This window comes from Oryzias melastigma, linkage group LG5, assembly GCF_002922805.2.
Source record: "Oryzias melastigma strain HK-1 linkage group LG5, ASM292280v2, whole genome shotgun sequence".
In the NCBI taxonomy this organism is placed as follows: Eukaryota; Metazoa; Chordata; class Actinopteri; order Beloniformes; family Adrianichthyidae; genus Oryzias; species Oryzias melastigma.
In genome coordinates this window covers 23,669,827-23,683,316 of record NC_050516.1, presented here as the reverse complement: position 1 = coordinate 23,683,316, position 13,490 = coordinate 23,669,827, and the positions used below count along the sequence as shown (strand labels likewise).

The 13,490-nt window shown below is 39.0% G+C and overlaps 1 protein-coding gene across 4 annotated transcripts in view; it reads right to left on the bottom strand.

The window, feature by feature from the left end:
- The window catches only part of LOC112139873 (kinesin heavy chain), a 65,224-nt gene that overhangs the window by 22,032 nt on the left and 29,702 nt on the right, over positions 1-13,490 (bottom strand). For all 4 annotated transcript variants that reach the window (XM_036211997.1, XM_036211998.1, XM_024262710.2 and 1 more), the window contains 7 exons: positions 13,125-13,229; positions 9,919-10,067; positions 7,048-7,196; positions 3,387-3,544; positions 1,427-1,495; positions 1,149-1,355; positions 929-1,075 (listed from right to left, as the gene is read on the bottom strand). In XM_036211997.1, the coding sequence (XP_036067890.1) occupies positions 929-1,075; positions 1,149-1,355; positions 1,427-1,495; positions 3,387-3,544; positions 7,048-7,196; positions 9,919-10,067; positions 13,125-13,229 (984 nt within the window). The remainder of the gene's footprint in view (positions 1-928; positions 1,076-1,148; positions 1,356-1,426; positions 1,496-3,386; positions 3,545-7,047; positions 7,197-9,918; positions 10,068-13,124; positions 13,230-13,490) is intronic.

The window sequence follows — 13,490 nt, the reverse complement described above, 5'->3', positions numbered from 1 at the left end:
TACTTTGTTTTGACTTGAAATGGGTACTAAACTGAAACTCTGAGCCACGTTGCTGACTGTCATGTAAATAAAGCATGTTAGTCACATTCATCCTGTCATCACACTGAAATGTTTCTGGAAAGAATCGGTTTGTTTTCCCTTCATTTTTGAAACACTGTTCAGGTTAATGAACCGTTAAAATGCTAGATTTACTAATCTTGCAATCACATTTTTAGAAACTTGTTAGTTAAAGCACATTCATTCTATTTTTTCTTATACTGAAAAATGTTTTGTTGTTGAAATCACATAATGTTGACTGTTCCCTTGAAAAAAACAAATATTTTGTAATTTACCAAAAGAAAAGCAGCATGAATTTCTGGGTAAAAGCAACTTGTATAAGAGATCCAGCTGCTGTGCTTAATGCTGTGATCATGAAATGAAATTAATTTGACCATTTTATTACAATGACAGACATTAAAATTCAGGTGGATTCAATTCAAGTCATATTCTTGACAAAAAGTGAAAAATTGCTTTGGTATAGTCTTGGGATATATCACGATACATATCGTATCGTGAGGCATATATTGGGATATGTATCGTATCACCAGATTCTTGCCACTACACACCCCTAATGTCAATGATGGTGACATGATGGTGTCAGTTTAGCAGCCTTTCAGAAAGCGGCAAGCTTATCAGATTGGAGTAATAGATGAACGTCTTTGCTCTGAAGAGGTAAACCCAGATTATTTTCTACAAACAGCTGATATGGAGAGATCTGCACTAGAAGAAACTTATCCAGGATCTATGCTAATATCTGACAATGGAAACAAGGGAGGCATCTGCAAAAATACTAAAACTACTTGAAAACCTTCTTTATCACTGCTGTCTGAGTGAATCAGACTCAGCACTGATCGACATGCAGTGTGTACATGAAAACAAGGGGTCTTACAATTCTGAGCTCGCTTGTTCCAAGGATGCTGCTCATTTCACCCAGCTCTCTAAGCAGCAGGTTGAGGATCTCTGAAGACCTCTTCTTATGGTACAAAATGAGCTCTTGCTTTGTGGATGAGTCCCTTTCAGCTACCTCCAGAGCTGCCTGAGACCACAAGACATGGAGAAATTCACCAAAGGGTTCCAGAATGCCTCATATTCTGTCCAGGAGAACTTACAGCTTTGAGTCCAATCTCCTCATTCAGCTGGTGGATGGACTGAGTCTTTGTCTCCACCTCCTGGCTCTTGTGGTCATAGTTAACAGCAAGCTCTTCCAGAGCCTGGAGGACCTCCTTCACCTCTTCTTTAGCTGACTCACTGTCCTTCTGCAGCTGACACAGTGTTTCTTGCAACTGCTGGTAGTCCTGACGGCTGGCGGTCAGCAGCTGTGGGTGGAGCATTCAGTACTTATGAACAGTTAAGTAGACATTGATAGGTTGTTTCTAAAGAAGCGTACCTCATCCTGATCCATGAGCTGCTGTTTAAGGTTTTCACACATCTGACTCTGCTGGTTAATTTCATCATCCTGTAGAGAAGATTTTTATAAGGTTAACAGTTTACAGAAATAAAAAAAAAGTCACCAAGTGTTGCAAACTCCTTAGTAATAAAAGTAGTGACCGGTTGTCCTTAAAGCTGCAAGATTATTTAACCATGTCTGTGAATATGGAATAGTGACAGCCTCACTGTGCATCATTGTGAAATGCAATATAACGGTGGTCTCCAAATCCTTCAGGCAACTGACCAGTTCAGTAGCCACAGACCTGTTCAGTGTCTACAGACCAGTTCAGTGCCCACAGACTGGTTTAATGTCCACCGACCGGTTTAACGTCTACAGACTGGTTTAATGTCCACAGACCAGTTTAATGTCTACAGACCGGTTCAATGTCCACAGACTGGTTTAAGGTCGACAGACCAGTTTAAGGTCGACAGACCAGTTCAATCTCAACAGACCGGTTTAATGTCTACAGACCGGTTTAATGTCTATAGATCACTTTAAGGTCCACAGACCGGTTTAATGTCCACAGAACAGTTTAATGTCCACAGACCAGTTTAATGTCCACAGACCGGTTTAATGTCCACAGACCAGTTTAATGTCCACAGACCGGTTTAATGTCCACAGAACAGTTTAATGTCCACAGGCCAGTTTAATGTCTATAGATCAGTTTAAGGTCCACAGACTGATTTAATGTCCACAGACCGGTTTAATGTCCGCCGACCGGTTTAATGTCCACAGACCAGTTTAATGTCCACAGACCGGTTTAATGTCCACAGACTGGTTTAATGTCCACAGACCAGTTTAATGTCCACAGACCGGTTTAATCTCCGCCGACCGGTTTAATGTCCACAGACCAGTTTAATGTCCACAGACTTGTTTAATGTCTACAGACTGGTTTAATGTCCACAGACCAGTTTAATGTCTACAGACTGGTTTAATGTCCACAGACCAGTTCAATGTCTACAGACTGGTTTAAGGTCGACAGACTGGTTTAATGTCCACAGACCGGTTTAATGTCCACAGACCAGTTTAATGTCCACAGGCCGCTTTAATGTCTATAGATCAGTTTAAGGTCCACAGACTGGTTTAATGTCCACAGACCGGTTTAATGTCCACAGACCGGTTTAATGTACGCCGACCGGTTTAATGTCCACAGACCAGTTTAATGTCCACAAACTTGTTTAATGTCTACAGACTGGTTTAATGTCCACAGACCATTGTACCATTGTTGTGTGTGTGTGAATGGTGTACCTTGAAGTATTGAAGGATAATGGAAGTTACACACAAATGATGTAGGGTGTCGTTTACACAACAATCTAGTGGTTAGGTACGTGTGAGTACTGGCTCCTTAATGACCGCATGCATGCACGGAGTGTATACGTGATTCACAGATGCCTGTAGGACTTCCACACAAACTACAGTCTGATGATCTCATGTCCTGGTTTCTAGCAGTCAGGCTGCAGTAACGAGCACACTCTTATCCTGTGAGCAGCACTAATGGACTGCTTGTGCAGAGCACGGGGTTTGGAGAGGTTGATGAAGTGAGAAACCCAAACGACATCCCTGCGTCTCACCTGGTCCCCCTGACTTACCCTTACGTGCTGTTTAGGTGTTCACTGTCACCCTGTCACCTGCAGCGTGCCCATAGACAAATGTGTAGAAAACATTTTCTCTCTATGGGTTTACTGGGTTGACTAAAATCTTAACTTTTCTTAGGGCCACCAGTGCAGGTTTGTCCATTTTTCCCTCACAGCCTGTATCTACCCATAAGGGCAGTTTGTACAAAGGTTTCAGAAAGATTATCCAGTTTCCAGTAACATGAAAACACCTGCACAATACTTTCTGCTCAGAGTCATCAGGAAAATCCGTAATATTACTAAATATAGCAACAAAGCCTCTGATTGGGTGGAGCTGAACCCACTTTATCATCCAGTTGCTGGTACAGGTCGGTGATGAGCTTCTCATACTGCATTTTCTCCTCTTCAGTGGGTGGAGCAACACTCTCTGTGAGCACTGTGGTCTCACTGCTGTTCTTCTTGTTTCTGCTGCTCAGCTGCTCCTCCACAGGTACAGACTCACCTACAAAACACATCATTCAAATCCGGTCAGCTTTATATCCACAAGAAAAAAAAGAATCTGCCCTGAATGAAATGAATCTGTGATGGACTAATGAACTGTTTGTCCAGCATCACTGTCACCCCCAGTGAGACTGGAGCAGCTTCAGAAAGCGGAGATAATTCATGCAATTTCTGTGAATTTCAGTGTCTTTGGAAAACCAGAGTAAGAATGAATTTACTCGAGTTAACCATGTTTCAAATCAGTGTGCTATATAGACCCTTTTCACAGGGATGTCAGACACAATGGCGACATCACCGTCAGTGTGCAGAGTTACTTCTGGTTTATGGGTAAAGACCAGGGGTCACCAACCTTTTTGAAACTGCGGGCTACTTCATGGGTACTGAATCATACGAAGGGCTACCAGTTTGAAATAATAAATTTGCTTAGTTTGCCTTTAGTTATTCATTATTAATAATAATAATGATACTTCTCTATGTGAAGACACTGATTTCTTAGCATAATTATCAATAATGACAACAAGCTAGGAAACAGATATCAATATTCAGAACTTTACTAATCTCAACAGATCTTGTCACATTTTGAGGTAATGATCAAATGAAATGTTTTTAACAAAATTATAACTTATTAATTAATTATTAATTAAAAATTATTAACTAATTATAGCTATTATTAGTGGATACCCTCCTCAAACGCTTTAATTCAGTCTCATGAACCGATCACTTCATTTTCCTTAAACCTCCGAACAGGTTGATTTTCAGATCCCACAGCAGATAAGAATCTGCTCATGATGCGTTCACTGACCTCTGGACATAAGCGAACAGCCACTCGGCCCAACCCAGTCCGCTAAACTTTGTCATTTTTAAACAACCCGCAGCAAAACAAATCAGTTTTTTCAGAGAAAACGTCGACACTATTTAATCGCTCGATTATATCCTGATCAGTGCCGGTGTTCTATGTTTTCTCTGATAAACTGCTTCGTTTTACTGCCGATATCCGGGGCTCAGTGAACGCACCATTCAGAAACACTCAGCAGCTCTGGGTTCTGTTTCATTACACATGAAACTTTAACCAAATTCTAGGAATTTAGAAAAAACAGTATCGCAATCATACGGTTTCATAATAAAGCGATAAAACACAAACCAACTCACGCGATAAGTCATTATAAACACGGCAATATGTGTTTTTTTTTTATTTGATCGTCTAAAAAGGAGCATTTGAGTGACGTCACAGCAGTGCGTCCGCTGTTCTGTACTCGGACAGACACTTCAGAAGTGCATTTAATTAGAAAAAAGTAAATTTCCATTACAGTTCTGCGAAAAGTATCCATCCGTTTCAAAACGCCCCCAAAACCAGCTCCTCTACACGCAATAACTTTTTTTTCGAAAAATTTGAGGTTTTTTTTTCTGTGTTCTGTGTTTCCATTAAAGATAACTAATAATCAAATATTCCCGATGTCTCCGTGTGGGAAAGGGAGAAGGGGACGCCTCATTCTTTGTTATTAGCTGCGTTTCCATCACACATTTGCGCAAAGCTTTATGGAAATTCTAGGAATTTTAAAAAAAAAAAACGTTTCGAAGTGACACTGTTTCCCTTAAATTGTAATTTTGCGATAAAACACAAACCAACTCACGCGATAAGTCATTAAAAACACGGCGATGAACGACAACAAGTATTTTTTTTTTTGATTCACTAAAAGGAGCATGTGGGTGACGTCACAGCTCTGTCTGGGGCGCGCGTGCAGCGCAGCTTGACGCAGAAGAGGGAGAAGTCTGTTCAGTGGTTAAAAGAAAAAGCAGCAAATAAGCACCTGGACCTTTTTTCTGTCTGAAAACACGACAACATAAATTAGAGTTTCTGTCACGGCGCTCGCGCTCACGAGACTTCAGACTCCAAGCTGCAAAAGTGCGTCAGTAGATGAAGCGATGAGGAAAGGAGAAGGAGGAGATCCTGTGCGATTCTGTATGACCCGCAATTATTAAAGCGCTTTGACGCTGCGGGACCTCTCGGTGCGCCGGCTGTGCAGCGCTCAGATCAGACACTTCATGCCGAGAAGCGCATTTATTTAGAAAAAAGTGTTTCCATTATAGTTTTGCAAAAAAAAAAAATTTTTTTTTTTTGAAAAATGCCAGTTTTTTCGAAACTGTGGTGTTTCCATTAGGAGAATTTATTATCCAAATTCCAATTTGCGAAATTTCAGAGTTAATGGAAATGCAACTATTGATTATCTCGTTAAGGAGAAAACGATTTAAAAAAAGAAAAATAGTGGGACCGGCCGTTTTTGGCTTCAGAAATAATGAACATATATCTTTAAGATGTTTTAATTTTTAATTCTTTATAAAGGCAGGTGTGATTTAAAAAAATTGCATCACAATAAAATAAAATTTTCGAGCAGCTCACAAGTGAGTTGTGCTATTTTTAGAAGAGGCCTGCGGGCGACTGATGTGGAGCTCGCGGGCGACCTGGCGCCCGCGGGCGACGTGTTGGTGACCCCTGGTATAGATTGACAAAGCGTGAAACTAGACGTTGTTTGAAGCAATTTTACATAAATAATAAAATGGTCTATTTACACTCAACAAAAATATAAACGCAACACTTTTGTTTTTGCTCCCATTTGTCATGAGATGGACTTAAAGATCTAAAATTATTCCAGATACACAATATTACCATTTCTCTCAAACGTTGTTCACAAATCTGTCTAAATGTGTGATAGTGAGCACTTCTGCTTTGCTGAGATAATCCATCCCACCTCACAGGTGTGCCACATCAAGATGCTGATCTGACATCATGATTAGTCCTGAAATGTTCAGTTTTTTTTGCCTTATTGGGGGTCTAGGGACCCAGAACCAGTCAGTATCTGGTGTCACCACCATTTGCCTCATGCAGTGCAACACATCTTCTTCACGTAGAGTTATTAGATTGTCAATTGTGGCCTGATATCAACATATCAGGCTCTTTCCTGTGTGCAGTTGTCCGTAGTTCATCGCTGCTCATGCAATAAATGATCAGGTCTCTGGTGAAAAGTCGTTTCTCCGGTCAGAGCAGCAGTTTCTCACAGTTTGTCCATCCTCTGAGGACCTGAGCTTATATTTGAACTAACCATCTAAGAATGTCGTCACATGTTTCCAGTTAAGCAGAATGAACTGCTGTGGAAAAGCAACCAGAACCTGATGTCCATGTACGTGTTTGCCTGAGAGGCTATAGATTCATTCTGATGTTAAATCATGACAGAGCTGATGACACAACAACTGTGTCTCCAGTACAAGCATCAGTCATAACACTCCTGTTGTCTGGTATGTAGTTTGTTTGCCACACGTTTCCCAACTGCTCCCCTTCTGCTTTGGCAAAGGTCCAATGCTCTATATCTAGGCAAAACCTTTTGAATTCTTCAATATCAGTAATTTTATTGAATCTGTTTAATGTTTTGCTTTGAATTCAGAACTCATTCTAAAAAAACAAAAACAAACATAACTAATGAAAAATGATGAAAAATTTCAGTTTCTGACCTTTTCTCCATCTTTTCAGCTCACTTTCCAGCTTCTGGATCATAATGCTCAGATTCTTGTTCTTCTCTTTCTCTTTTTCGTACTTCTTCTTCCATTCCTCAGCAGTCAGCTCCAGATTCACAGACACTGTGTTCTTTATGGTTTTGGCCCTTAAATACAGCATCAAATGTACAAGCAGACAGACATCTTTTACTCTTAGTCGTTTGTAGTCAAACACTAAAAGTATTTGAAATCCCCATGAATTGCATGAAAAATTATGAATCTGCTGTGAACAAATTCCGAGAGGTTTGGAGAATTTAATTCATGGTATGGTGTCAGAGCAAGCATGCTTATTTTCCATGTCCATGTCTATGTGTGAGTCTGTGACCTTGTGATGCATGTCTGACAGTTTGTGAACAGGAAAAATTTGTATTCAAAACAAAGAAAAGTCGTATTCAAAAGGGACACGTTAAACATAAAACTAAATTTTGTATTCAGTTTTTCTGCAAAGTTGTGCACAAAATATAAATGTATGCACAACTTTTTCTTCATGAATACGTTTCTTTTTGACAGCTACCTTATCTTAGCCGAGAGTTTCAGGCTTTCTCTTTTACAGCTCTACTCCAAAACATTTAGTGTCATGGAATTCCAGCAGGGAACAAACTGCAGTTATTTATTCCTCCTTCATGATCAGTTGTCAAACAGTTGATACTTCCATGTTTAAAAAAGACACAACCAAACTGTCACAACCAAATCTGAGTCCTGACTGCTCAAAGTTTAACTGGTTTAACTTTTAACGTGCATTCAATGGATGTACGCTATGCATGTAGAGCCCGAAAATGGACTTCAAATATTAAAGGTTTAAACGCAGAATCCTGAAATGCACATTCACATAGACTTTTCATTGTTAGTGGTCTGGAAGGCGTGTTCCCCAGCCAAGTGTGACAGTAGCATGAGATGCAAATAGAACTAGGTAGGGGTGTTGCGGATCACAAAACTCACGGTTCGGATCGTGTCACGGTTTTAGGGTCACGGTTCGGATCACTTTTCGGATCAGTAAAAAGTTAAAAAAAACAACAACAAAAAAAACACCACCAACAACAACAACAACAACAACAACAACATGAAAGCTAAATTAATTTTTGGAAACGTTTCAAATCATATATTCAAAATGAATATAAAGTACTTCCCTTACACAAAAGTTCAAAACTTTTGCTCACTGAGGCCTATTTATTAAAACAAAAAATCTTTAAAGTTTGAACACAAGCAAAATGCTAAAACTTGTAGTTTCTGAATACATACAAATCTACAAAAACAGAGAAAAGAATGCTTAAAAATAGTTTTGAAAATACCAAATCTATCTGGTGTTCACTTGAAATACAAATGTTCTGATCCCACTCGCCAAATGGGGACATTTAAATATTTAAAATAATAATAATTATCTGTAAAACGTGGCACTGTTGCACCCGCTTTTCCTGGTGATCTTTTTGGCTTGCCATAAAATCATGTCCATTACGGATGTATTCTTTGAATCCAGAAATTGAAACGTGTACTGATGCTTTTATTCAGGTCTTAACATTAAATAAACCTGATATCTATCCATCCGCGTCAAGTTGAGTAAAGTTTGTGACGGAAGCTGCAGGGTTTTTCCTGGCTTAAAATAAGGTGGTGGTGTCTCGTGGGGACTTCAGATTTGTATACCTTAACAAGTTTATTTTATTATTATTATTATGTAACTTTATTGAACATTCTTTCAATTTACATATTTTACTATAGATCACCTCATTATAAAACAGAAATGTAACTAACAAGCCTAATTTTGATACACAATAAAACAACAAATTATTCTAGTTTGAAGCTCCATACAAAAGCTTCAGAAGAAACCCTCAAATTCATGGCCCCGCCCCCTTGTCCGTTTACGAGCACTCTCTCCTTTCCGCGCGGCAATAGACAGACTGTCTCCTTTTTTCTTTTTTCACGGAGGTTCTCCTCTAAATCAGGTGTTTAAACTCCTGATTTTAAAGCGTGTCTTCTCTCCCTTAAACTCTGTGGGTCTGACGGTAACAAACAGCTGTGGAAGAATAGTCCAGTCGGACCGAACCATTTTCAATTAAGAGGAAGGGGGGTCCACAGACGATGTTTCCAAAACAAAATATATAATTATTGTTACCTTGACATTAAAATCAAAATATTTGCGATTATATATTGGTTATTGGTTTACTGAAATTATTTTTTCTGTTGTATCATTTTGTCATCATTCGGGTCTCCGTGGACTCTCTCTCAGTCTGGGCTCCTAGAATCAGCCACATCCCCCCTTTTCCAGGAGCTGGTGGCGGCCGACACCAAATTCTCTATGCAGGAAAAGCTCTGAAAGCTCCGCCCACACGCAGCGGGAGATTCAGGAACAGACTTTAAGAAATAACCGAGAAGCTGTTACTTCAGCGCTGGTCAAAACAAAGAGGATTTACAGGAATTTGACAGAATTTCATTGATGTGAACGGACAATGATTAAAATTATGAGAGCCCAAGGTGTGTGCGCTCGCTGGGGGTGGGGGTCGGAGTGGTCCGCGGTACACACGTGTCCGAACCGTGTCCCGAACCGTGGCTTCTGATCCGTACGGACCACGGATAATCCGTGATCCGCAACACCCCTAGAACTAGGTACGTTTGTCCTGGTAGGAAGCTCCCAGGTGCAGAAGAGGATGAATGTCAGCTGGATTTTCTTAAAAACAGAAATGACACAAGCTCTCCTGTAAATAGGAAGGGGCTGGTCTTAACATTTCCATGAGCAAACAGGGCAGACACACTATCCCTGCCAACTTAAAATTCAACACAGAAATGTCTACATATGTTTTTCAATGACTGACATTTTGATGAGGGGTCCTCTACTACCTCTGTCCGAACATAAGGGTGGACTTGGTTTCAGCTTCATTATAAACGGATGGTGAACAACATATGATAATAGTGGTTCGACAATTTCCTCCCAGTGAATCTTGCAGGATTCGAGTCATCTTACTGTCTCGGTATGGAACATGTCCTTTCTGTAAGAAAGAGCCAGAAAAAACGGCCATGAGGACAAATCCTTCAAGATAATCCCAGGTCATTGATTTTACCTCAAGGCTCTCGAGACACACAGAAAAAAAAAGATAGGATTGATAGGATAGGATTGTCATATATGGCCATCAGCACTGTTGGCAGTAGCATTAGATAAATGCACCCAGAAAATCTAACTAACAAAGTACCAGAAGAGGGCAGCAGCACTGCAGCCAGTCAGACTCTCCCCCCCACTGAACTGGTCTGTAATGTGATGACCAATGAAAGCAGAGTCATACTCCTGTGGAACTGATTGTGGCAGAGTTTGATGTCAATGTGCAATTTCAAAATGATAGCTTTCAAACTAAGAACAACTAATAATAATTAGGGATGTCTCAATCAGGTTTTTTTGGGCCTTATCCGATTCCGAGTCATTGGATTTTGTGGATTTGCAGATACCGAGTCCTGATCCGATACTTCTGTAACACTTAAACATGAACAAATTGAATAAACAGATATGTGTTGTCCCTTATTTATACTTCAATAACCTTCTTCTATCATTAAAAACTTAAATAAAACACTTCTGTGAAGTAGCTTTAATAAACAAATAAAAATAGAGCAAATATAAACTTGAAAAAAAATACAATTTTCTTGTTGTATAAGTGATAATTAGTCATGTGATAAAGTTTAGTGACTTTAGCTTTAACATCTTTAGAGCTATTGAACATTTTTGACCAAATGTGATTCCTGTCCTCATTTAAAATTCTTAAAAATAAATTATGATTTTGTTTTAGCATAAAATTTGATGAGTGTTCATGAATAGCTGATATCATTATTAGTTTTATTTATTAGTTTTATTTATTTAGTTATTTTTAAGGTTATGTGCTTATTTTTTAAGTTCTTAAGACATCACATTTTCAGTTTTATTACCACAGTAGTTAATTTTCTTAATTGTTATTTCTCTGTCAGATAAATAAAACAGGCATATCAAAGGACAGCTCGGGTCCTAAGGAGTTAAATCACGGCGCTAGCATGTAGCAGTTAGCAGCTGCTGTGTAGCCATCTGTCTGCTGCATGAAGAGCTTCACATTAAAAAGAAAAAAAAACTATTTCTGTTGAAATGGCTTTAGATAGGTATGTGACAAAAATGTTCAAATTAGGTTGATTGCTCTGATATTTATATCACTGCAAAGGGATGAAAGAGACCATTCCAACGGTATAAAAATCATTAAGATAGTTCAAAGAATAAGAAAGTTATGGCACATTAAGTGATCAAAAGTGGGATATAATTTTATTCCTGAATAAACATCAAAACAGTGACATTTCTGTGACCAGAAAGAAAGATTAGTCTTTAAATTGTCGTAACTTTCTCATTATTTGTCCAATCCACAAAAGGAGGGTATTGATGGAAAGCTAATCAAGCGAACTACAAGAATTAAGTCACAAATTTGGTATTAAATCCATATTCATTTCCATATTATCAAATAATTGTACAGAAATCTGCTCCTGTATTCCTGTAGACATCGCTTGCATCCAATCAGCTTGCTAGATTCGGTCACGTGACCTCATGTTCCAGCATTTAATTCTTGGACACGGAGGCTTGTGAAGGAAAAAACAGTACCTGCTGATTTTTTTTTCTCATGAAATTTACAGGAGATGAAGAATACATCAACAGTAATCGACTTGTGGCAAAATTAGACGACAACTAACTTTTTTTAAAGCTGACGAGTGGTTTTGTGAACTGCAGCTTTCATCCGGAAAATTTCCTAGCTTGTATTGCACGGATTGAAAAAATCCAAAAGCAGGTTAAAGGGAAAATTCTTGACTATAATATAAGTAGATGTGCTCGCATGTATACTATCCACCGATTTAGTTACGCTCGTTCTAAGAAGGAGCGAACGCTGCAGCCTCGCACGCAGGCTGAACAGCAGGTCTGGCAGATAGTTCCGGCGCCGAAGCTGCACATACGCGCGTGCCTACTTTAGAGGTAGTTGTTTGTGTTAGGACAAACCAATAGAGACACCTGCAGTCAATTTAACCTGTTTATAAAAGAGTTATTGATCCCTGAAGTCTGAATCTGTGGTCATCTAGCTATCTTGACTGAACTTGACTGAACATTAGCCTTCTGCTTGAGCTGCTGTCGTTTTCTGCTGTGTTTTCTGGTGATAACATTTTGTGATCTGTTCATGACATGCAGACTTCAAGTGGAGTATTTATCCGGAATAATAAGATTGAAATATAAAGCGCTGATCATAATAAGAATAAATGAAATATCCAATCCTGATCGGACAACGGAGTCCGATTTCGGTCGAGTCATCAACCACGTGATCAGGCCTGATTTCCGACCACATGATCGGATCAAGACATCCCTAATAATAATAATGTATTTTATTTAACTAGGTGCCTTTCTGTACACTCACTGTAACCACACGACAGAAAAGTAAAAGCAAGAAATAATTCAATTCTATCCCAACTTAATTAAAACAGTTTTATGAAGTGGGTGGTGTATTAAAGAGTAATCGTTTATAAAGAGATGGGTTTTCAATTGTTTTGCAAAGTTTGAGAGTGAGCGTGTGGTTTGGTCTCTTTTACAATTAATCTGTCATGGAACACAACCAACATTTAAAATGAGTCCTAGCCTTTACAGAGGTTATTCAAAAATCACAAAGAGAGTTTGATCTTTAGTCTGATGCAATTTCAGAAATAGTGTTTTTTTTTAAATGTCTTCTGTTTTGAATTTTAAACCTAATTCTGTTAGAGGTTTCAAAATAGCCTTAGGCTCTTAAGTTTCTAGATTAGCCATGGCTTTCATATATTAAAGTTATATTAATTTTAGCAAAACAAAATCTATGTTAAATGTTTATGAATGTAACCTTTGTTAAACATATTGCACAGTTCTATTTTAAAAGTTTGTGCTTGTATTTAAAAATATTGAATTTAAAAAGTTCTGTCTCCAGCCCTCAAACATGCTAACCTCACCAAATCTGGCAAAAAGGAAAAACTGACCATGAGACACAGGTTGCCTCTGCTTTAACAGTGGTCCTCCTAAGATGATAACGACTCACCGTTCCTTCACTCAGAGCAGCAATGACATTTCCCAGAGCAGACAAAGACTTGTTTATGTTCTTTGCTTCATCCAGGATGGCTCCCTCTGCACCTGTTTTACTCACCTGAACAGAGAAACGTTACTAACATGTAGGGCTGGGCGATATTTCAACAATCGATCAATTCATTCATTTTATACTTAAGATGATTTATTTTTTGAAAATCGAGATTCTATTTTCCCCGTACTCTGCCCTCTTGGGCTTCCGTAGTCCGGCATAAAGTCAGCTCTTGTAAAGAGGAGGAGATTCTTCAGTGAGGCAGAGAGAGGGAAGAAAACCTTGTTCCAAAAAAACAAAAAACGCTCTTGCCACAAGAAGCCCCGACCG